The 24,371-nt window shown below is 41.5% G+C and overlaps 1 protein-coding gene across 5 annotated transcripts in view; it reads right to left on the bottom strand.

Moving 5' to 3' along the window:
- arnt2 (aryl-hydrocarbon receptor nuclear translocator 2) overlaps positions 1–24,371 on the bottom strand; it is a 97,273-nt gene that overhangs the window by 18,539 nt on the left and 54,363 nt on the right. For all 5 annotated transcript variants that reach the window (XM_077591911.1, XM_077591904.1, XM_077591935.1 and 2 more), the window contains 7 exons: positions 22,918–23,020; positions 20,304–20,369; positions 17,148–17,233; positions 6,899–6,975; positions 4,800–4,934; positions 2,343–2,417; positions 1,289–1,440 (listed from right to left, as the gene is read on the bottom strand). In XM_077591911.1, coding sequence (XP_077448037.1) covers positions 1,289–1,440; positions 2,343–2,417; positions 4,800–4,934; positions 6,899–6,975; positions 17,148–17,233; positions 20,304–20,369; positions 22,918–23,020 — 694 coding nt within the window. The remainder of the gene's footprint in view (positions 1–1,288; positions 1,441–2,342; positions 2,418–4,799; positions 4,935–6,898; positions 6,976–17,147; positions 17,234–20,303; positions 20,370–22,917; positions 23,021–24,371) is intronic.

The following is a 24,371-nucleotide window of genomic DNA, read 5'->3' as shown; positions in this document are numbered from 1 at the left end:
TAGTGGACTTTCTCAACTTCAAACCTTGAAGAAAGTGGTTAACAGTAATCCCTCAAATATTGCGGTTAATGTAGGCCAGACATTAACGAAAAAACGCAAAGTAGGATCACCCCCATTATAACTACCACAATACGTGTTTTCACGCCTATACAGAAATACAAGTACATAAGTACAATTATCAAAAAGTTTATTAAATATTACAGCTATAAGCATGTCAAAAGACTAATGAATTAATACCTACATATAATGTACACCTAAAAAATAACTTCTTTAAATACTGTACTCCTTAGTGAAAATAGTTCCTCGCTGCTTCATATAAAAAAATAAAAAAACAGGTAAATGGGAGTTTTAGTCCAAGTGCTTTGTCTTCTTGTGGCCATGGGTCCATTGTCCGCGGTATTAGAGGGATTACTATACTCGCCTGATTAAACATGTCAGGTAACAAAACGACTTAAAAAACTCTTAGAATCGAATCTGTCAAAACACAGCCTTTGTTCTTGTTTTTTTAAAGCATGAGGCACAAACTTGTTGATTAAGGCTGGCTTTTCCATGAAGCCAGCCAGCAGAATCCCCACACATGCGATCCGTGTGAAGCCTGGCATTTTCAGTTCCTTTTTGAATAAAAATGTCCGGCATCCTCTTCCCAAAAACTTGTCGCTGCCTGTTCTGGGGCAGACTTCGCTCACCGCTGGATCACCGGCTGACGCCGCGGGCACGGGCCGCCGAAGCTTCGGCCGACGTCGCGGGCAGAGGCCACCGGCTGACGCCGCGGGCACGGGCCCCCGAAGCTCCGGCCGACGTCGCGGGCAGAGGCTACCGGCTGACGCCGCGGGCACGGGCCGGCGAAGCTCCGGCCGACGTCGCGGGCAGAGGCCGCCGGCTGACGCCGCGGGCACGAGCCGCCGAAGCTCCGGCCGACGTCACGGGCAGAGGCTACTGAAGCCCAGGCCGACGCCGCAGGTAGGGGCCTTCAAACTTCCGACCGACGCCGCGGGAATGGGCCGCCGAAGCTCCGGCCGACGCGGCAGGCACGGGCCGCCGAAGCCCTTGCCGACACTGCGGGCATAGGCCATCGAATCGACTGGCCGGGAAATTTAACTTCCACTTCGCTCTTCCGCTTCGTCCAAGCATCAATTAGCTGTGCAGGGTGCTTTATTTTCGGATAAGTGCAACGAGGTAAGCCCACTGCCGGCCGGTCGAATCAAATCGAATGGAATGGAATCAAATGGAATCAAATTATTTTATTGGTGGGCGTGTGTGTGCATGTGAGTCTGTATGATGAACTTACTTCACGTTGGTATTGGTACAGATGATATATTCAATCTCATCAGAGTATGGGTTCTGGAAGGTGAAGCTGCTGGTTCGGATCAATATCCACTCCCTGTTTTTCATGCGGAAACGGTACATCACAGACAGTACTTGACCCTTTAACTTCACCACCTGCAGAATGGCAATAATCATTATTTCCAATACGACACAAATGATTCTTGAGTTGAATCCTATGGCAAGTTCATGTACTATTGTTTATGAAGTTGGAAAACACGTCAAGCATATCAGCAATATCAACTTAAATCTAATGTATGTATTTTACAAGAATGAATATAAACAACAAGCACAAGAGCCCGGCGTCGCCGGGCCTTGAGTAAGGCTTGGGAATAGTGCCCGTTCGCATAAGTGTGGGGTCAAAGTAGGTGCATAGGACACCAATCAATAATGTTCAAATTTCCCAATGTGCGCATAGCGTGGCCACGTGTGGTTTCACCGTGTGCAGGCCGTATGTTTTAATGGGAAGCGCACTTCCTTTTCACTGCACACACTGCATGTTTTAGGAATGTCGGAGGAAACCGGAGTACTGGGAGAAGCCCACGCAGGCCTGGGGAGAACATGCAAACTCCACACAGGTGGACGTGACCTGGATTTGAACCCAGGACCCGAGAGTTGTGAGGTCGATGCGCTAACCACTTGCTCCACCGGGCCGCCCACCCTGAACTGGTGGTCAGCCAATTGCAGGACACAAGGAGATGGACAACCATTCACACTCACACTTTTTCTTAGCAGCAATTTAAATTGTTCTTCCAGCCTACGCTGCATGTTTTCTGGGATGTGGGAGGAAACCGAAGTACCCTGAGATAACCCAGGCAAGCGCAAGGAGAACATGCAAACTCCACACAGGAAGGTCTTGAACTGGGATCGAACCCTCGATCTCATAACTATGAGGCCGATGCAGTAACCACTCACTCACCGGGCCATTTGAAATCAGTTAAATTTTGTAAATACCCAGGGCACCCACATTTTGGCATGCATCTCAGGTGTGACCATTTTTATTCATGCCCCTGAATTACCTGTTGAAAACTTTCTCTCAGGTGACTTTGATCCTCCGGGTGGCAAAACTCGAAAATATCTTTCCCCAACAGGTCCTTTGAAGTCAAACAATAATCAGTGTTAAAGTTGAATTTCTACAATACAATTTTATGTTGAAATATTACGAAAAAAATTTTTTGTCTCTATTTTCTCAATATAAATCTTAATAATTAAGATAATAATAATAATAAGATTGTGATTTTTTTTGGCTTACACAGAGCTGCTAACCTCCATCGACCCCATTTCAGGAGTACCTTTGTCCCATTTCCGGAGTATTTCCGGAGTGAATATGATTAAAGCAAAATGTAAAAAAAATAAGAGTATGACAATTTAAATCCAACTGTTATTATCATGTTTTTACATCAATTGAAATATTGTGTTTTGAAAACTATTGAAAAAGTACAACATAATGAAAATAAGTTTATATTAGTGTTTGGGTCCTTCTACGTGCGTTTTAAAGTCAGTAATTCCACCATGTGTCACGCTGAAGTCGCACTTGCATGTTGTGCGGCTTCAACATGGGAAATTTCATGGAATACGAACCAATAAACTTCTGTGAGTGTCTGGGTTTCATCCAAATTGCGATCCATTTTGCGCTTATTCCGAGCAGGCATAATGATAATACTTACCAGTGCTGTGTAACCCTACTTCTTTTAGATGAACCCCGGAAATGATAGGATTTGTTTCAAAACAAAAGACTGTTGGTTTAGTCAGCCTTAATAATATTTTCTTCCCTTAAAAAAAAAATGAAAACGAAAATGTTAAAGCGATAGAGGCTACCGATGCAATCGATTCCGAATCGATTGCCACACTGAAGTCGCACAAGATGAATCATTCCAGAACTTGTAACTCGGATGATTCACAATGCACCCGTGTTACCGAATTCTTCCGGTTTACAGTGGAGTTGAATCAAGATGGCGGAAGCCGTAGCGATGGTGTGGATTTCGAGGCATTTAAATTGGAATTTTGCTACTTTTGGATCTTAGAAAATAACAAAGACTTAGGAATCAAATCACAAAACCAAACCGGACTAGAGAAAACACGGGAATCGAGGAACGAGGTAACGGAGACACATGGCAAGGGAAATAAGGCAGACAATCCGACCATGGCATAATAATCAGTGGGGTTTAAATAGACACAACAGGAACTAATTTTGAATCACGCGCAGCTGCGCGAGCACAACGGCAAGGCAGGAGAGACAAACAAGAGTAGGGAAACGAACATCAGAACACAGGGAGAAAGCAATGGAAAAACAATAACAAGCTACTCCTAACATCGTGTAATGTCTCTACGAGCACTGGGCAGAGCGTTGCATTTTTTCAGTGTTTTTTTCCTCGTTAGTAAGTGTGAATGGCAGAGCATATACTACTTCTCGTTGGCAAGTGGTCGTGCGTTATCCTATTGTGAGGGCATTTGTGTGCATCATTTTGGGAATATTTTGAAGGGACAACAAAAGCAAACAACCCTCGATAGGTTGCATCTGAAAGTCAGGGTGGAGGCGGGGCAAATAGAGCCAACCCAAGAGAAGAAAGGTATAAAAATTTAAAACAAAATTAGAATTAAGTTTGGTGTAAGGTTAGATTAAACTTATTTTTCAGTGTGTCTGCATCGTAATCCAAGTTCATTTAAATTTGTTTATGTTATGTTACGACGACGTTGCCGTGCAAAAGGTCTCTCCCCCCTCTCTCTCTGTCCCTCTCTCTCTCCCCTCCACAAAATCCATCTAATTTTAGTACTATTAAACCACTAGTTATTTGTTACTTTGTTAATAGAATGTTTTTCCAATCCAATATACTCTTTTTGGTGTTTTTTTCAGATGTTTGGAACAAATTAATTTGTTTTTAGTTCATTCCTATGGGAAACGTTCATTTGAGTTGCGAGTAAATCGACATACGAGTCCCAAAACAAATTAAGCTCGTATCTCGAGGTACCACTGTAAATTACTTCAGTGCCGAGTCCTAATAGAAAGAGTGGCTTCAACTGAATCCACGCTGAAACTCTTAAGCGGAAGCCACTCTTGCAACTAGGACTCACTCTTGCAACTAGGACTCAGCACTATAGTAAAAAAAAAATACATGTTATATAGTTTTCAGAAAAATTTGAAAATCCATGCTGAAACTCGTAAGCAGGAGCCACTCTTGCTACTTGGACTCAGCACTGAAGTAAAAAAAAGTTTATTTAATTTAATTTTTTTATGTCACAATTTTTAGATTATCACGGCCATGTTTGGTCTGCATTAACCGCAATATTCGAGGGATTACTGCACTCCCTCTCCTGTTTTTTCCCTCTGTCCCCCATAAACCATTTTTTTGTTTAGCTGCTTTTTCTGAATAAACAACAAAATGATAACTAACATAATTGGAGGACACCAAACTCCGATTTGGCACAATAAAACTCTTCAGTCTATAAAGACCCTTTCTTTAATCCTCACTTCTTACCTGAGGCTGATAACCAATAACGTTGATGCAGCGCGGATCAACAAAAGTGATGACTCCATCCGAATTATGGCGGGACAAGAACTCTGTAGGTACCGTCAGGCCATTAATATCCATAGATACTGGAGAGCTGGTTACCTGAGGGAAAGTGTTATAGTACATAACATAAATAAAACTTAAAACAACAAAACAAACAAAAACAATCCAGCAGTGATGAGTGATTTTTACTCCTTATGTTTCCTGTGTCCAAGTTCCATCTTAAATCTTAAGAGGAGTTTGAATCATAGTTGGGCAATTAAACAGGATATCAGTTTGGTACCAGTTCCAAAGCAACCGGTGATAACCTGACCAAATATAAACAAAAATTTCAGTGACCCTTTTGGTGGCAGAATTTGTATTTTTCCATTTTCCACTTATTCCATAAACAAGTGTAGAAGCAGTGGACTCACAGTCACGTTACTTGTATTTATTAATTTATTATACCCTCACTTCTAAGATAGGCAGAATAGACAAAACCTCTAATAATGACACCACAATAGTGGATAATTCTTGTTACTCAATTCAGTTGATACGACTCAAAAGAAGTGTAAACCATAACAATGAACACATTAAAATAGGCTACATGCTGTCCTGAAATAAATATGGTGGGATGGGATCATTCCGTGACCGAACGTTTGGTCGACGTACAGTTTGTCGACCGGACGTTTGGTCGAACGGACGTTTGGTCGAACGGACGTTTGGTCGACGGACATTTCGTCGAACGGACAATGCGTCGCCGGATTCGCTCGCTCTCAAAATTATAATCATGAGAGAGAGAGTTTACTGTTGAAAGCGGAGAAGGTGGTTTGGCTAAATTCACTCTTTCCGATGGCATCAAGGGTGGCAAAGCGGCGCGAGTGGTTAGCGCGTCGGCCTCACAGTGGGAGACCTGGGTTCAAATCCAGGTCGGTCCACCTGTGTGGAGTTTTCATGTTCTCCCCAGGCCTGCGTGGGTTTTCTCCGGGTCCTCCGCTTTCCTCCCACATTCCAAAGACATGCTTGGTAGGGTGATTGCACATTCTAAATTGCCCCTAGGTATGAGTGTGAGTGTGAATGGTTGTTTGTCTCCTTGTGCCCTGCGATTGGCTGGCCACCAATTCAGGGTGTTCCCCGCCTCTGGGCCAAAGTCAGCAGGGATAGGCTCCAGCACCCCCCTGCAACCCAAGTTTGGATAAAGCGGTTCAGAAAATGAGATGAGATGATGGCATCAGCATATTTAACAGTATTGTCCCAGTTCAGGCGTTTGTGTTTTTTTTTTAAATATCTGACAGTGGTGGTACGTTTTTTGTATTCTGTCAAATACTTTCAGAACTTGCTTATAAATAGTTTCAATTGGTTTTAGTGTTGTCTTGCAGGCCGATGACCAACTTGTTAGACAGTAAGTCATGTGTGATATGATCAATGTGTCAAAATACAGTTTTGCTGATTCGGGATATAGATTGTTTGTAATGCACCTAAAGTTTAATTCTATTCAGAGTGTTTTTTTCCTGTCATTTGAAGACTTGTTGTGAGTTAAGAATCATTGCTCGGTATTTAAATTCTTGGACTCCATTTATTGTTTTACCTTGGACAAAAACGTTGGGATCACTGTCAGTTTTTGAGAACTACATGAAGACAGTCTTCGATATGTTGAAATACAGTTGGGATTTTTCAAGCCAGGCATAATGGCACACTGATTGTATCTCTATCTGAAGAGCAACACTGACCCCTGCAATACCCCAAGTGTGTGGAACTTATCTCAGCCAACTATGGGTAGTAGGCAGGAGACACACTGAAGACAATTCAGAGTGTTCAATCAGTTTATAAAACATGTTTTGGGAATGTGGGACAAAACCGAAGTACCCAGAGAAAACCCACGTAGGAATGGGGAGAACATGCAAACGGAACCAAAATGGAATGCCAATACTGTATATCCATTGAAGGGTATGATTAGCAATTCATTATATTTCTTTGTCAAAACATATTGAGTAGCTGTCTGATCCAATTCGTGTGCAAAGTTTGTCATCGATAGAGTGAATTTGTTCTGATGGCTTTTAAATATGCAGACAGGAAACTGTACAAACCTGCAGTCTTCCAATGGCAACAAGACAGTATTTCCCAGTCTGCCCTGCCTCTGTGTCCTCATCTGGCACAGTCATACCTGAGAGGAAAAATTGTTCAATCTACAGCATCAACTTGCACTTAAAAGGAAAATAAGTCATTCTAAGCCGGGACAAGTCCCTATCCCTTTAAATATAACAGTAGCTTCAGTGACATATTGGTCCAAATAAAACAATTGCAATTTAATGTTCAGTAATTATAAAATATCTAATATATTTATTAAATATCATCAGATTATGCTGAATTTCAATATTGTTTATACACGTCTGAAGCCACCCACGTGTTAATAGTTGAAGTGACATTTATCAAATAAGTTAAGAAATCGATGAAATGAAACCAGACAAAATTGGGTTAAACATGTTTATTTATAAATATATATTTATAAATATCACAAAACAATTCACTCCAATGAGTTATCACCTTATTGTGGTGGGGAGTTAGTGTCCCAATGATCCTATAAGCTATGCTGTCTGAGGCTTTGTGCCCCAAGAAGGGTCACCCATGTCAAACAAGTTTTAGGTGAGGCACCAGAAAAAGAATGGTTCAAAAGTCATTTTATGATGAGTGACATGAAAGGACTCTGTTTTCCTTCACCTAAAAGCGAGTCACTGGGGTCCCTCTCTGGAGCCAGATCTGGAAGTGGCGCACAATGAAGAGCGCCTGGTGGTCGGACCTGCAGCCAAGCAACCCGAATAGGCAACATGGACTCAACTTACCTAGAACTCACCACCTGTGGAATGGGCCAAAGAGGTGGGGTGTGCAGGCAGTTGGGTGCGAGTCAAAGGACGGGTCTTTGGCAGTCCGATCCTTGGCTGCAGATGTTGGCTTCTGGGGCATGGAATGGGCGTTGAGAGGCCAAGCTAGTGCATAAGGCTGAGAAGTTCTGATTGTATGTAGTTTGAATTACCTTTGGCACACAAATCGGGCTCTGATATCACACCTTTGGAGGAATGTTGACACTCTTCCACTCTGGTCAGAGTTGATGACCAGGTGTTGCATACTTATTGACCCCTGGCTTGGTGTCTGTATATTGGGGTTCACCTCAGTAGACGAGCGGGTAGCTGACTGTTGATAGTGCCTATGCAGCAGCGCAGAGAGCCCAGGCTTTTGGGAGTCCTTGGAGGAGCTGCTGGCGACCACTCCTTCTAGGCACTGTCTTGTTCTGCTGGGGGACTTCAATGATCACGTGGGCAATGGCAGTGAGACCTGGAGGGGCATGATTGGGAATAATAAGCAGTTTTCTATTGTTGGTCTTCTGCGCTTGTCGCGGATTGTGAATAATCATCATGTCCAATCATAAGGGTGTTCATATGTAAACTGCATGTCTTGGACAGTCGGGTGAAGAGCGCTCAACTGACCACACTTGGTGGTACATTGGCTCCGATGGTGGGGGAAAATGCCAGACCAGCCTGGGAGATCCAAACATTTTGTGAGGGTATGCTGAATTGAACTGAATGCCTTTAATGTCATCATACAAGTAGAATTTAAAGATTCACCATGAAGTAAACATAAATAAGTAATAAATAAATAAGTAGTCAACATAAATAAGTAGTCAACATACATAAGTAGTCAACATGAATAAGTGGTCACATAAATAAGTAGCCAGGTACAAAAAAATGACTAAAGAGGTTAGCAGCCTATGGAGTTTTAGTGCAAGTACAAGCTAAAGAAGTTTCGCCGACGGACGTTTGACAGATGGACAGGTCGCCGAATGGACGTTCCGCTGAACGTTCATTCGGCCGAACTGAGATTTCGCCGAAACGGGATTCGCGCGCTCGCCCCACCCCCGGATCGTGTGTGTACCAGTTTTTCAACCTCGGCCCGCGGGCCATATACGGCCCGTTAGGATTTTTAATCCGGCCCGCCGCCGGCGTTGTCCAAATTATAGTAAAAATCAATGATTCATTTCCCTTTACCGCTCATCACTCTCAATTTATTTGTCTACCGTCAATGGCAGCCCGGGAATAAGCACTCTTGGGCGGGCGTGGCAGTCCGGGAATAAGCACTCTTGGGCGGGCATGTCAGCCCGGGAATAAGCACTCTTGGGCGGGCATGTCAGCCCGGGAATAAGCACTCTTGGGCGGGCAGATGTAGCGGAACCGAGCCGTGAAATGACAGCAATCGGGTCAAATCCATCCTAAAACAGCATTTAATGATTAAATACAAATACTGGAGCTCTTTGGACATTAGAACCGAGCCCAGGGAAGTGATTCCTCGGTAAAATGTTGCGATGATGTCGCGATGGAGGCAAAAAAACGTCTATATACGTCCATTCGCCAGACGGCTCAAAATGCTCTCAAATTTGGTCAAATCCAGCCAAATACAGCGTTTAATGATTAAATACAAATACTAGTATTATAACCGAGCCCGGGGAAGTGAATTCCTCGGTAAACTGTCGCGATGATGTCGCGATGGGGGCAAAAAAAACGTCTATATACGTCCATTCGCCAAACGGCTCAAAATGCTCTCAAATCCAGCCGAAAACAGCGTTTAATGATTAAATACAAATACTAGTATTATAACAAAGCCCAGGGAAGTGAATTCCTCGGTAAACTGTCGCGATGATGTCGCGATGGGGGCAAAAAAACGTCTATATACGTCCATTCGCCAAACGGCTCAAAACCGAAAACAGCGTTTAAGGATTAAATACAAATATTAGTATTTGTATTTAATCATTAAATGCTGGATTTGACCGAATTTGAGAGCATTTTGAGCCGTTTGGCGAATGGACGTATATAGACGTTTTTTTGCCCCCATCGCGACATCATCGGAACAGTTTACCGAGGAATTCACTTCCCTGGGCTCGGTTATAATACTAGTATTTATATTTAATAATTAAACGCTGTTTTCGGCTGGATTTGACCGGATTTGAGAGCATTTTGAGCCGTTTGGCGAATGGACGTATATAGACGTTTTTTGCCCCCATCGTGACTTGGGCTGCCATGACCGCCCAAGAGTGCTTATTCCCGGGCTGCCATTGACGGTAGACTAATAAATTGAGAGTGATGAGCGGCAAAGGGAAATGAATCATTGATTTTTACTATAAATTGGAGAACGCCGGCGGCGGGCCGGATTAAAAATCCTAACGGGCCGTATATGGCCCGCGGGCCGAGGTTGAAAAACTTGTACACACACGATCCGGGGGCAGGGCGAGCGCGCGAATCCCGTTTCGGCGAAACCTCCGTTCGGCGGAACATCTATTCGGCGACCTGTCCGTCTGTCAAACGTCCGTCGGCGAAACGTCTTTAGGCAAATCATCCGGTCACGATTTGTGTTTCCACATTGAAATTGAAATTATCATTTGCAAGTCTGTAAATTCCGAGGTAACATGAAATGCACCTCTTTAAAAAAAAGAGAAAGAAAGGAGCAGCCTTGTCAGAAATAGGAGTTTGTGTACGCCTCATCTGAAATAAAGGTTGACAGATTGGCCAATTTCCCGCCGAACTGAGTGGGTTATATGTATTTACGTAGTGATTGGTTTGCAGTCTTTGTGATCTGGCAAACCTGAGGTGCAGCGCACCACTGGCCTATTCTCTTCGTACTTGTCTCGTGTGCGTGAGGTTTAAGACGTTAACATTTTTTTCTCTGACGGACTGGTGGTTGTGGACCAGTTTTAATTAATACACCAAAACATGTAACATTTGTAAACAACGGAAATTTATACATGAATATAAAATGCTCCTTATCACCTCTCTCTACTAATGCAGTTGGGTTCGGAAGCATTTGGAGCAGCAAGGGTGCACAGTAACGTGTACCATTATTCATCAGTATCTCATGTCTTCTGAAGTTTATTATTTGAATGCACAGATGATAAGTGTTTCTAGACTTCAGTTATGTGCACATACCTTTCCAATGGGAAATTGTTCGTGTGAGTAAGTTAAATGTGTCAATGTGTTTGAATGTTTTGAACACATGTGGTGAACAAGTTCAGTTTGAGTTATTCCAGATACACAGTCAATAGTTCAAAGGATTTAGTTTAGCTTGGTGCATGATGATAATTTCCATAACATGCCAGTAACCGTAATTCAACTTTTCAGGTGGTGTTCTATTTCCATCTTATAAACAAGACAATGTACAAAGCCAGAGACAAAAAAGCATTTTCTCTGGTGTTATACATAGCCCGTGACAAAAGTTCCCTCTTAGTTGTGCGTGTGCGCAATGGCGCACTACTCTCGTGTTCTCCGCACACAGCAAACAATTTTTCATCTCATCTTCTGAACCGCTTTATCCTCATTAGGGTCGCGGGGGATGCTGGAGCCTATCCCAGCTGACTCCGGGCCAGAGGCCGGGAACACCCTGAATCGGTGGCCAGCCGATCGCAGGACACAAGGAGACGGACAACCATGCACACTCACACCCATACCTAGGGGCAATTTAGAGTGTCCAATCAGCCTACCATGCATGTTTTTGGAATGTGGGAGGAAACCGGAGTACCCCGAGGAAACCCACCCAGGTGGGGAGAACATGCAAACTCCACACAGGTGGATGTGACCTGGATTTGAACCCAGGACCCCAGAGCTGTAACCACACCCACCACCGGGCCACCCGTAAACAAATTCAATGCACAACATAAAATCCAACCCGAATTGTAAAAAAACAAACACATAAAAAAAAATTCTTTGCCATTTTGCAACGCAACTGAGAGTGGCAGGCAAAAAATATGACTGAAGCGAGGGCTTATATGCGCATAAAAACACGACTTGCAAAAAAATGCAATTTGTTTGCTTCGTAACCTGATGACGTCACGACAAAATGGCGCCGCTGCGTGCGCCGTGATGTCATGATGCAAGTGAATGCCGATATGGTCATTTATTTCAAAAGAGAGAAAGGATAAACAGATAAAACGCTAAACTAAATTATTTTTCTATGAATGAAATTCATGAAAAAAACGTATCTTTCATAAAACACGGAACGTTCCCGTCACTGTTTGCTCGGGGCATGGCCATCTTAGCGAGGTTGGGGCATGGCCATCTTAGCAAGGTCGGGGCGCGGCCATCTTAGTGAGGTCGGGGTGCTGCCGTCTACATTTTTTTTCGCCAGTAGCCTTGATTTTGAAATAAAACAAAATTCCACCTTCGATTTTTTTTGTTTTATTTCTTGTTTGAAAGTTTTGGAGACTATTGGAGTAATATGAACCATCAAAAGAATTGAGATATTTTGACATTAGAAGCAATATGGCTGCCACAACTTCTGGTAAGAAAATTGTAATTTCTGTAACTAGAAGGCATCAGGTTCTCAAATTTTTTCAAATTGAATATTTTGATATTTTGCATTTACAAAGACAGGCATATTAACTTCCTTAGATATTGACCCTAATAATGTACTTTTGATTCATACAGTATCTCTAACCCCTAACCCTGTCTCTCTCAGAAATACCACTTGTGATTATTTTTAAGATTTTCCCTTCAAAGTAACACATTTGTACTCCCTATTAAAACCACGAATATGGAGGTGAAAATTGGGAATCAGGGGGGCGGCTTATATGCGAGTAAATACGGTGTATTACTCAAATTGCTCGTATGTCGAGGTACCACTATATATATATATATATATATATATATATATATATATATATATATATATACACACATATACATATATATACAGTGGTACCTCGACATATGACAAATTTTGATATACGAGCAGACAGCGGACGCGAGAGGCTGCTCATAAGAACATCATGGGCACTGTCCCTCTCCCCGCAACACCCTCGTGTAATGTCTCTGTGGTTGCAACTCCCTCGTGTAATGTCTCTGCGAGCACTGGGCGGAGCGTTGCATTTTTTCAGTGTTTTTTTCCCGTTGGTCAGTGCGAATGGCGTATATACTACTTATTTTTGGCAAGCGGTCGTGCGTTATCCTATTGTGAGGACATTTGTGTGCATCATTTTGGGAATATTTTGAAGGGAATACAAATTCAAACAACCCTCGATATTGACTGAAAGTCAGAGTGGAGGCGGGGCAAATAGAGCCAACCCGGCCGGGAGAAGAAAGGTATCAAAATTTAAAACAAAATTAGAATTAAGTTTAGTGTAAGGTTAGATTAAACTTATTTTAGAGTGTGTGTGCATCGTAATCCAAGTTCATTTAAATATGTTTATGCTGTTACGAGCGCGTTGCCATGCAGTCAGGGTGGAGGCGGGGCAAATGAAGCCAAACCGGGAGAAGAAAGGTATCAAAATTTAAAACAAAATTTGAATTAAGTTTAGTGTAAGGTTAGATTAAATTTAATTTTGAGTGCCTGCATCGTAATCCAAGTTCATTTAAATTTGTTTATGTTACAAGCGCGTTGCCGTGGAAAAAGTCCCCCCATCTCTCTGTCCGTCTCTCCCCCCCCCTGCAAAATCCATATAATTTTAGTACTATTAAGCACATTTTAGTAATTTTAAATTGTTACTTTGTTAATAGATGGCGAATTAGAACAAATAAAAATGTTTTTCCAATCCAATATCCTGTTTTGAGTGTTTTTTCAGAGGGTTGGGACAAATTAATTTGTTTTTAGTTCATTTCTATGGAAAACGTTCGTTTGAGTTACGAGAATATCGACATACGAGCTCAGTCCCAGAATGCATTAAGCTCGTATCATAGGTACCACTGTATGTATATATGTATATGTGTACATGTGTACGTGTGTACGTGTGTACGTGTGTACGTGTGTACCTGTCTGTGTGTGTATATATCAGTGGCGGGCCGTCAGGGCCTTCAAGGCCTTCTCTGCTGGCCTAAGAAATATCTGAATCATATTATATTTTGTCCATCAATACGTACTTATTATTCCAAATGGTCTGTTAGCTTCCTTTCATTGCTTTTCCCCCTGGTTGCACTGCTTCCAGATGTGTGTTTTCATATTGAAACATTTAACCAATCACATTTCAGCCATTATTTGTTGCCAGATCAGATCTGCCTCAAAGCCTGCACAATCAGTTCTTGCGGGCTCTGCTGCATTAAACTAGACTGTTGCTTTTAACCAATCAGATTTCGAGTTGGCAACCCCACAATGATTTTTCATAGGCGTTAGCATTTTGCTGGCTGGGACATGTCATTGCTTTCACAAACTATGATTGGCTAGTAGGCGGGCCAAAGCAGTACCGAGGCAGCCGAGATCGCAAACTCCACTATGGCCGACAGAACCAAAAACAAATAGATTCTGTTTGCTCACAAAGCTATTTTTCAGACGGACTTTTTCAGGAAAAAAATTGACATCATTAAGAAAGGGCGGTCAACTCCGAAGCTAGCAAGCCTGTTACAGCCGGGAAAATGGTGTGTGGGGCACTTTCAGCGCGCTAACTTAGCTCCACAAGCAAATAGTATATTGTTGTGTTGATTAAAAGCTATTTTCAAAACGGACTATGCCGGAAATATGACAGGACAGGCTCGACTTTCATCATTAGCTTCGATGGCGATAGGAAAGAAGGAAAAAGAAAGGAGGATGGATATTGTGTAAAAAGGATTTTTGGTGAATAAAATTACAAATATGGCTATATTCCTAAATAATATTTCAATTGTGGGCCAAGTTCTGATATCTGAAAAGCTCCAGTGTTTGTATTTAAGCTCCAGTGTTTGTATTTAATCACAAAATGCTGCTAGGAAGTGGATTTTACCCCAGTTTAATTTTTGGCGTTTCACCATTGACGTCCATCGCTGTCTTTTCCCGGGAAAAATCACCCCCCTGGCCTGGTTGTAATGTCTCAAAAGCTCCAGTATTTGTATTCAATCAATAAATGATGCTAGGAAGTGGATTTTATCTAATTTTAGTGCATTTTTTGTCATTTCACGTATCGACGTATCGACGTTCATCGCTGTCTTTTTATCGGGGAAATGATACTCCGGGCCCGGTTCTGATGTCTAAAAAGCTCCAGTATTTGTATTTAATCAATAAATGCTGTTTTTGGCTGGATTTTACCCCATTTTCGGGCAATGTTTGCCCGTACGCCATTGACGTTCATCGCTGTCTTTTCCCGAGAAAATCACCCCCTGGCCTGGTTTTAATGTCTGAAAAGCTCCAGTATTTGTATTTAATCAATAAATGATGCTAGGAAGTGGATTTTACCCCATTTTTGTGCATTAATTTATTGATTATTTTTTATGTGTCGCAGCTGTAGCTGCAGTAGAGGTTTTATAGCCATAAAATAGTTTTTGAGGGTTGGATTGATACGTTGAAGGCGCTACCAGAAAATGCACCGCCCGCCACTGGTATATATATAAATATATATATATATATATAAAATTGCGTATTTGTTTTTTTTTTTACAACAAACATCAGAAAATATCTGAATATAAGTGCGAGTGCTTTGACTTTGTAAGAATGAATGTGGCATTGAAACTACACCTCTAACGCCGCTTTCATCATCTTTTTTTATTAGACCCTTCTGCATGCGAGCTCTTATTGATATTCATTGATTAGCAACAGCGTAACAATGTGGTCAAAGAGAATTCAGATACTTTTTGAACTTTAACAGTGGTGAAATGACTAAAAAGGCACCGATTTTCATGTATTTTTACTTTTTATGTAGCGCAGTAGACAGCCAATCACCACGTATAGACAAACAACCATTCACGCACAGTCACACCCATGGACAATTTGGAGTAATCAATCAGCCTACTACACATGTTCTTGGATTGTGGGAGAAAGCCAGAGTACCCGGACAAAACCAACGGAGACTGTCCAGAAATTGTAGACATGTTGCCGACCATGCTTACACTTCTTTAGAATGAGTGAACACTCATTTTAGCACCCTGTATTTGATCAAATTTAATTTGTTAAATTAAAATTGTGGTAAGGGAAAAAGAATCACAAGAAGTCATTCCTATGCATTTGAAATATATTGAATTAAAGTTTTCAGGGTGGCCCGGTGACGTGAGTGGTTAGCGCATCGGCCTCACAGCTCTGGGGTCCTGGGTTCACATCCACCTGTGTGTAGTTTGCATGTTCTCCCCGGGCCTGCGTGGGTTTCCTCCGGGTACTCCGGTTTCCTCCCACATTCCAAAAGCCTGCATGGTAGGCTGATTGGACACTCTAAATTGCCCTTAGGTATGGGTGTGAGTGTGCATGGCTGTCCGTCTCCTTGTGCCCTGCGATCGGCTGGCCACCGATTTGGGGTGTCCCTGGCCTCTGGCCCAGAGTCAGCTGGGATAGGCTCCAGCAACCCCCGCGAGCCTAATGAGGATGAAGCGGATCATGAGATGAGATGAGAAAGTTTTCAGGGCTATGAAAGCGTGAGGGGATTGACTTACATCCCAAAACAGTACTGTTCTTATAAGAAATATCACCCATGGCAGCAATGGGCAAACTACGGCCCGCGGGCCATATACGGCCCGTTAGGCCTTTTAATTCGGCCCACCGACGTTGTCCAAATTATTATTATTTTTTTTTTTTATGCGGTCAAAATACAGGAAATCATTGGATGACCTGCATGACAATTCTGCCGTCGGTTTTGTGATTTTGGAAAAATTGACAGCTGGTGTCATGTCCTTTCTCACAAGACCCCCAAATGGTTCCACAGGAGTTGCAGTTGGAACTGATTGATCTCCAATGTGACAAGTTCAACTCCCTGAAAGTCTCTGAGTTTTAGCCTTCGTTAAGTGCAGCCAAATTTCCAAACATCCAGAAGATGGCACAGAGGATTCTGGTGTTATTTGGCTCTACATATGTGTGTGAACAGACCTTTAGTCTGATGAAAACCAAGAAAGCACCCCATAAATCCCAGATGAGTGATGAGTATGTTCATACTTTAGTCCTTTTTTTCTGTTTATGTTTGATATGTACTGTTAATGGATGCAGTTTTTTATATGTATCGTATCTTGTGCTGACCCGGCCCGTCTGTCAAATTTTTAAAGTCAATGTGGCCCCCGGGCCAAAAAGTTTGCCCAACCCTGACATATGGCATGGAGGAAGAAACGGCTGGAAAAATTTGCTTGCAAAAAGAATGGAAACATTTGCGTTGCATCAGAGAACACACTATCAAGGGAAAACACAAAAAAGTACAAAAATCTTCCACACCATTGACACTCATCATATACGGGAACCATGCAAGTGTTACTGAATTGCTGTCTTGATCCAAGTTCTGATCAGTGAGCAGTGCAAAACACAGCTGCTTTAGATTGGGCAGGGTCACTGTTTCTTACATGTTTTGAATTTATGCAGTGGGGTAAAGCAAGGGGCAAGTGGGGACACAGGTATTTATGGATGGTGTATACATAAGTGTTTGTTTACCTGCAGGGGGCCAAGCTTTGATATAGCCAGTGCAATGAACCACAGAATACTGCGCCTCCCCTTCTTTTGATGGTCCGAGGCCATTCCTGTTAGTAAAAAAAAAAACAACGTAGGATGTTGAGGAGTGACAAGTTTGCGGAGCTACAACCTATCATTACAGAAATCACAGTTTGTTTACATATCATTTACCGTCTTTACTCGCATTTGTCGCTCAAAAAAATGATGACTGAATCGAGGGTACGGCTTATATGCGCATAAAAAGACATGCACGAAACTGCAAGCTGACAAAGATGGAACGCCAAAACGCAAAAAAATGCGGCCGATACGGTAATAGAGACAAGATAAACAGATAAAACGCTAAAAATATATATATTTTAATGTCTATGAATGAAATGCGAGAAAAAATACCTATCTTGCATAAAACGTGCAAAAACTCACTTGTGCCTGTCACTGTTCGCTCAGGGCTCGCCATCTTTCCGTAGTTAAAGGTGCTCTGACTGGCTAAACGCGATTAGCCTAGATACGTGTGTTCGTATTGTTTACCATGTCAGCACATCAAAATAGTTGTTAAGGCTGATCAAAGGTCTTGCGGACGATTGTTAAAATATCAGCTTTGAGACCTGCGTAATGTGTATCCCACGCTACTATCGCACCCAGAGACTTGGTGAACACTATACTGCTACGGACACACTTCCTGGTTGTGCCTACGTTTTTGAATTTGTATATGTGCAGGCAACACCCTTTCGGTTTCGGAACACATAAAGGAAATGATTGCACATTTGTGATTATAAAATAAAACAAAATTCCGCTTTGATTTTTTTTCTTTTAATTTCTTGCTCGAAAGTGAGAACTATTGCAGTAATATGAAGCATTGAAAATAATCGAGATATTTCGACATCGGAAGCAATTTGGCCGCCACTTAAACTTCTGGTAAGAAAATTGTAATTCATTTAAAAGCATCACATTCTCATCAAGATAGACATTTCTTTTTTCAAATGGAATAATTTGATATTTTGCATTAACATTGCTTATTGACCCTAATCATGTGGTTTTGATTCATACAGTATCTCAGAAATACCACGTGCGTTGATTTTTCTTAAGGTTTTCCCTTGAAAGTAACACATTTGTACTCCCTATTAAAACCATGAATATGTAGGTGAAAATTGTGAGTCGGGGGGTTTATACGCGAGAAATTGGAAAATTCAACAAATTTAAGGCAATTTTAACGGTGCGGCTCATACGTGATAAAATTCGGTACCTTAAAACATACTGTATTTACTGACTGAATCGAGGGTACGGCTTATACGTGCATAAAAACTCGATAATTTTAAAATGCAATTACACCACCCGACCACCAAAAAGAACGGGGGCGCTGATGCGACATGAACACTAGTTCCAGACTGTTAGCTTGAGTAGGGGTTTTGGTTGGTTTTGTTATGCTTTTTCCCTGTGTCCTGTCCGAGTGATTGCCATTGTGTTCACCTGTCGTATCTCCCCCTGGTGTATTCTCTGCTTCCTGTTGTTACCCAGGTGTTCCTAATTGACTCGCCAACCCATGTCTGTTTATTTAAACCCTGTGTGTTTGTCAGTCAGATAATGTAGACCAGACAGGACAATCGAAAAAACGGGAAGTAGGATCACCCTATTATTCATACCATAATAGATGTTTTTTTTACTCACAGTCAAAATAGTTCCTCTCAGCTTGATATAAATCCAAAAAAGCAAGTTAATGGGAGTTTTAGTCCTCCTTAACAGTCCAGACCTTGAAAGGCAGCCCCATTTCTCAGTGAGGTACAGCTTCACGTTTGGGATGAAACAGAAACTTTCTTACTTAGAACTTAGATTCAATTATGATGCCTTAGATCAGGGGTAGGGAACCTATGGCTCGGGAGCCACATGTGGCTCTTTCGATGGGTGCATCTGGCTCTTCGCTATCCTGTGAGCTAAAATGTGGAACCCGCTGGTGACAGAACTGAGATACTACGTCCAGTGCTGCTTTAGTCTTCTTTTTTTGCATTAGACTCTACTAGAATGCATACTCTCATTGATTAGCAACTGCATAAGAATGTTGTCAAAAGTATTCTTTTTTTCCACTTTAAAAGTGGTGAAATTACTAAAATAAAAGACACCCATTTACATGTATTTTCACTTTTAAATTCGGAGTATGGCTCTCAAGGAATAACTTTAGAAAATATGAATTGTTTATGGCTCTCTTTGTCAAAAAGGTTCTCGACCCCTGCCTTAGATGAATGACGCACGCAGGAGGCATTTTAAACGACGAAAATAAAACAAAACCCAATCGATGCTGGAAGAGGCTTGCAGTAGTCTTTCTTGCGCGATACGAAATGACATCCGAGAAAAGGCACGACGTCTGTCTCGTTTGTTTTATTTGCCACGCCATTCTTCTTCCGGATACGCACCCAGCCTTGACTGCCACCCATTTCAGCGCCAAAGAAGACTTGACTTCTGCCATTTTTTACCGCCATTTTTCGTCTCCTGTCTTCCGCTTGCGAGTTGCAGCATGAATTTTGACATTACGCAAGACCTTTAAAAGGCATTTTCAACCCCGATTCAAAATCCATAGAATGTTGGAAGAGGCTCGGCGTAGTTTCTGTGCGAGATGCGTAATGCATGTAATGTAATCCAAAAGGGCACAACGCTGTTTGTATTATCGGCTCGTCATTCTTCTACGGTTAAATTTCGCTTATTCTTCTTCTGTGTGTCACCCATTTCAGCGCCGAAGAAGAAGCGCTACCCTGATTTCTGCCATTTTTCATGTCTTACGCTTGCGAGCTTCAGCGTGGATTTTGACATTTTTATGAAATTTTCTTAACTTCACATAAAACCCCTTATTTATTGAAGCCGCAAATGTTTAAGCCGTGAAGTGGTGAAGGATCACATCAAAGTACATGTACCGGGCCGCCCAAACAACTGCATCTTCATAATAAATTTCTGTACAGTAGAGTTATTGCTCACCCTTTCATTATTTAGACCAATTTTATTTTAGCAAAAGACTAGATGGATTGGCTGGCTACCAACCAATTCAGGGTGTCCCCCGGCTGGTGCCCGAAGTCAGCTGAGATAGGATCCAGTATCTAGACTAGATCAAGACAAGTACAAAAGTGCTGAATATACATGTTTGTTTTATACTTTTACCTGTATCTTTTTCTCATATTAGACAGACGGTTTAGTGAAATGTGATCCAAGGGAGCACTGCCACACCTGTATATATCAACCAAACAAACAAACAGACAAAAACATGGAAAATTAGTTATGTAACACCCGAGATCACATTTTTTAGGTCTCAGTCTTGCCTCGGTCTCTTTTCCCCAAAGTCTTGGTATTGTCTGAGATTGTCTGGCTCCAAGAATTGTGTCAAGAGAAACAAACACCTATAGTTCATGTGTTGAGGGATACCATGACCCTGCATACATACTGTTGTAAGAGTTTCAGGGAGGAAATACAAAAGAGCCCGGATCAAGACATAACAGCTAACACCAAGATATTTAAATGACTTCTTCAATCACAAGTTCTTAATCTGAAATACAACATGCATAAGAAAACACTTGTATGCACCTTTTACATTCTTTAAATGCTTGACATGATGGGGACATCAATATTTATACTGTATGTTAAAAAAACACAGATGATTAAATGCAATGTTTTACTTCAGTCAAGTAGTTATTGTTATCTCAAGTGGAAGGCTGTAGATAATAATATCATACGGAGATGAAATAGTAAACAGAAAAAATATGTTTTGCTGCAAATGACAAAGCAATGATACAAGTTAGCCAAAGCAGTGTCTTTCTCTTAAGCTACAAGACTCAACGAGTGGTATAAGATGGCAAGTCTCCATTAGTTTCTTGGTGACTGGTGTCATAATTAGTTCGTCCAACACCAAAAACTGAACATTACACATAGCCGCCTGGATTCAATAATAATTTCCCTGAAATGCTGGCTTAGAGATCAGTCTGCGCACTCTGCAGGCACACTTATGTATGCGTCAGAAAAGAGTTTTTAGACATTCTAGCAGTCTCTTGCAGACAGCATGTTGTTTGAATTATCAAGAGTCTGGAATAGCAACACAGGAAGAGAATGCCAGTCTAAAAAAAACTTAACAACATAGCAAACTGTTTAAGTTATGAAACAAGGGCCCTTGGGACCGATATAGAAAAAAAAGTAGCATCTATTTCTTGAACTAACGGGAACATGTGTTCCAAAATTCATGACCATATTTACTTTCTAAGAGCCAGACAACAGTACTTCCTGTTTCTTGCTGAACAACGGGTCGCAATGGCAAAACACAATGACCCGTGGACTTTGGCTTCAAAATATAGTAGGACAAAGGTCTTTTGAACATATTTACTTGAACTCAGGGAAAAAACCTCAACCTCTCGCGGTCAGGGATGAGGTCCTTCCTCAGGTGGATTTCAAGTATCTTTGGATCTTGTTCACGAGTGGGGGAAAATGGAACTCTTCAGAGCTACAGTTGGCTGCGGCGTCTGCAGTGATGCGGACTCTGTATCGGTGTGTCGTGGTATTTACTGGTCGATCTGCATTCCTACCCTCATCGGTGGTCACAAGCTGTGGTTCATGACCAAAAGAACAAGATCCTGGATACAAGCGGCCCACTAAAACCTGTCGTGTACTTTATCTGTACTTATGAACGCACGGGAGGCACACTGAAATCAAACATGTGGCGGTGTGGAGTGCTGGAGCCTATCCAAGCTGACTCCGGGCCAGAGGCGAGGGACAACACCCTGAATTGGTGGCCAGCCGATTGCAGGGCACAAGGAGACGGACAACCATGCACACTCACACCCATACCTTGGGGCAATTTAGAGTGTCCAATCAGCCTACCATGCATGTTTTTGGAATGTGGGAAGAAATCGGAGTACCCGGAGGAAACCCATGCAGGCCCGGGGAGATCATGCAAACTCTACACAGGTGGACCGACTAAAGCTTATCAGTGATAGACTGATGAAATATAGAAAATAAGTTCAGTGGTCTGAGAGATTCCACATTTCAAATTGTCTTTGAAATTGTGGACATTTGTGTCCTCCGGGCCTAAATAAAAAGAACCATCCGAACTGTTAGAGACACAAATTTCAAAAGCCAGCATTTGTGATGGTTTGAGTGCATTAGTGATAACGACATGGGTAACTCTCACATCAGTAAAGGGAAGACAATGCCAAACAATTTTCTGCACGTGGCAAAATTGTGACTTTGTAGAAAGAGTATGGTCCAGACCTGTCTCCCATTGAAAATGTGCTGCACATTATTAAGCATAAAATACAATGGGGACCCCAGACGTCAGCTGAAACATACATTAAGCAAAAGGTAAAAAAAATCCACTTACAAAGCTTAAACAATTAGTGTCCTTAGTTCTCAAACATTTGTTAGGGTATTTGTTAGAAAAGGGGATGATGTAACACCTACACCATGTAAGCATGACCCTCCCCCAGCTCTTTTGCAATGTATTACAGCCATAAAGTTGTCAAGTTAATGATTATTTGCTAAAAATTATCTCATCTCATCTCGTTTTCTGAACCGCTTTACAAATAAATAAAAAGTAAAAAAGTTTATCGATTTGAATGTTAAATATCTTTTTAATATATTCTATTAAATATCAGTTAATATGAATTACTGATATTGCCTTCTGATTTCATTGATATTCAACACAAATTCCCATCTTCATTGGAATTTAGTCTGTAAATTGGTTCCATGCATTTCCACTTATGGAGATCTGAAGTAGATATTAAATACAAACCTCAGACGGCAGATGAAGGAGCGCCTGGAACCCATGCACATTCTCATCGAGGACTGTTGGCCCTCCTTTTTCACAGTTCCTGTCTTCAAGTCAAGAATACGACCTGTTATGAGAGACACAGCAGCATGTTTTCACACTCCAAAATAAAGATAGATGCATCCAGGCTTGTTTAAAAGAGGGGTGTTTCTCGTATTTTGATTAATAATAAAATAATGCAGAAGAAATGTAAATACAGTGGCTTGATAGACAAAAATACATTAGTATTATTAGTTTTTGGAAAAAATTCATTTCCATGACAAGTAGTTAAAATTTAACTTTGCATATTGGTGGTTTAAAGTTTTCTGCCCTGCTAAACAGACTAAGCTGGCAAGGCACAACCGCACGCGCACACTAATAACTGCCAGTGTTCGATAAATTCTGACCGGGCAAGATAGCTAGTTCCGCTTTGTAGTTATGTTACAGCATCTTCAAAACTGCAAAGATTTATAAGCTATACTGAATATTAGGTATTTTTAATTGACAGTAACGCCAATAGATTTTAAGAATTGTATTTCAGACTTTGGATATGACTTTAGCAACATTTTAGGCATTTAAAGGCAATAAATTCAAATTATTGGATTTAAGACTTTTTAATAGATGTTCTTCTTTTTTTAAGATATTTCCCTCTTGAAATCACCTTTGTTGTTATTAAACTATGAGGAAAAGTCCCTCTTTCACGCTACATTCACACAGTGTCAATCAGTTGCAAAATTGTATCAAATAACACAGCTACTTTATGCTATATTTGTAAGATGTGCACCACTTGTAAATTAGAATGCACTTTTCACCTAGCCTAATGCCATGGTCTGGTCTGCATTGACTTTGTGTACCATATTAGAAAAATGTGAGATAAAAGTCCTTCACAGCTCAAAGTGGATTCCTCATCATTGGAACATGACTGATTTCTTCCAGATGGAAAAGGAATTTGGACCATCTTGCAAATATGAACTTGACTGGAGCTTTGCACGTAAGTGTGGTGGCATTCTTCCTTCATTTCATTCTTACACTGAACAACAACAGAATACCTCTTGCAACATTCCTTTGATTCTTTATTGACATTTAGGAATGATCATTTTCGAACAAATATTGTTGTTAGGTTGCATTATTTTGACGGACACCCCTTTAAAAAAATTGACAAATTTTGCCAATCAATTTGTAACATTTAGATTTCACAGTTTTAAAAGCTCCCGGTTGTCCTCACAATTGTCAGAGGTGCTGGATCTTATTCCAATAAGCGGAGAAGGAAGACCATTCGTGCTCACACTCGTACGTAAGAACAATTTACAGTGTTCAACGACCCTACCATGCATGCTTTTTGGATACCACACAGGAGGTTGGCCACTTTTAAATGTGCAGATTTTAAATTCTGAATGAAAGAAGTCAGTGGTGGCTGAGTGGATCATACCCATTTCAAA

This window comes from Stigmatopora argus, chromosome 2, assembly GCF_051989625.1.
Source record: "Stigmatopora argus isolate UIUO_Sarg chromosome 2, RoL_Sarg_1.0, whole genome shotgun sequence".
NCBI classification, from domain to species: Eukaryota; Metazoa; Chordata; class Actinopteri; order Syngnathiformes; family Syngnathidae; genus Stigmatopora; species Stigmatopora argus.
Note: the sequence above shows the minus strand (reverse complement) of the source record. Positions and strands in the feature narration are given on the sequence as shown.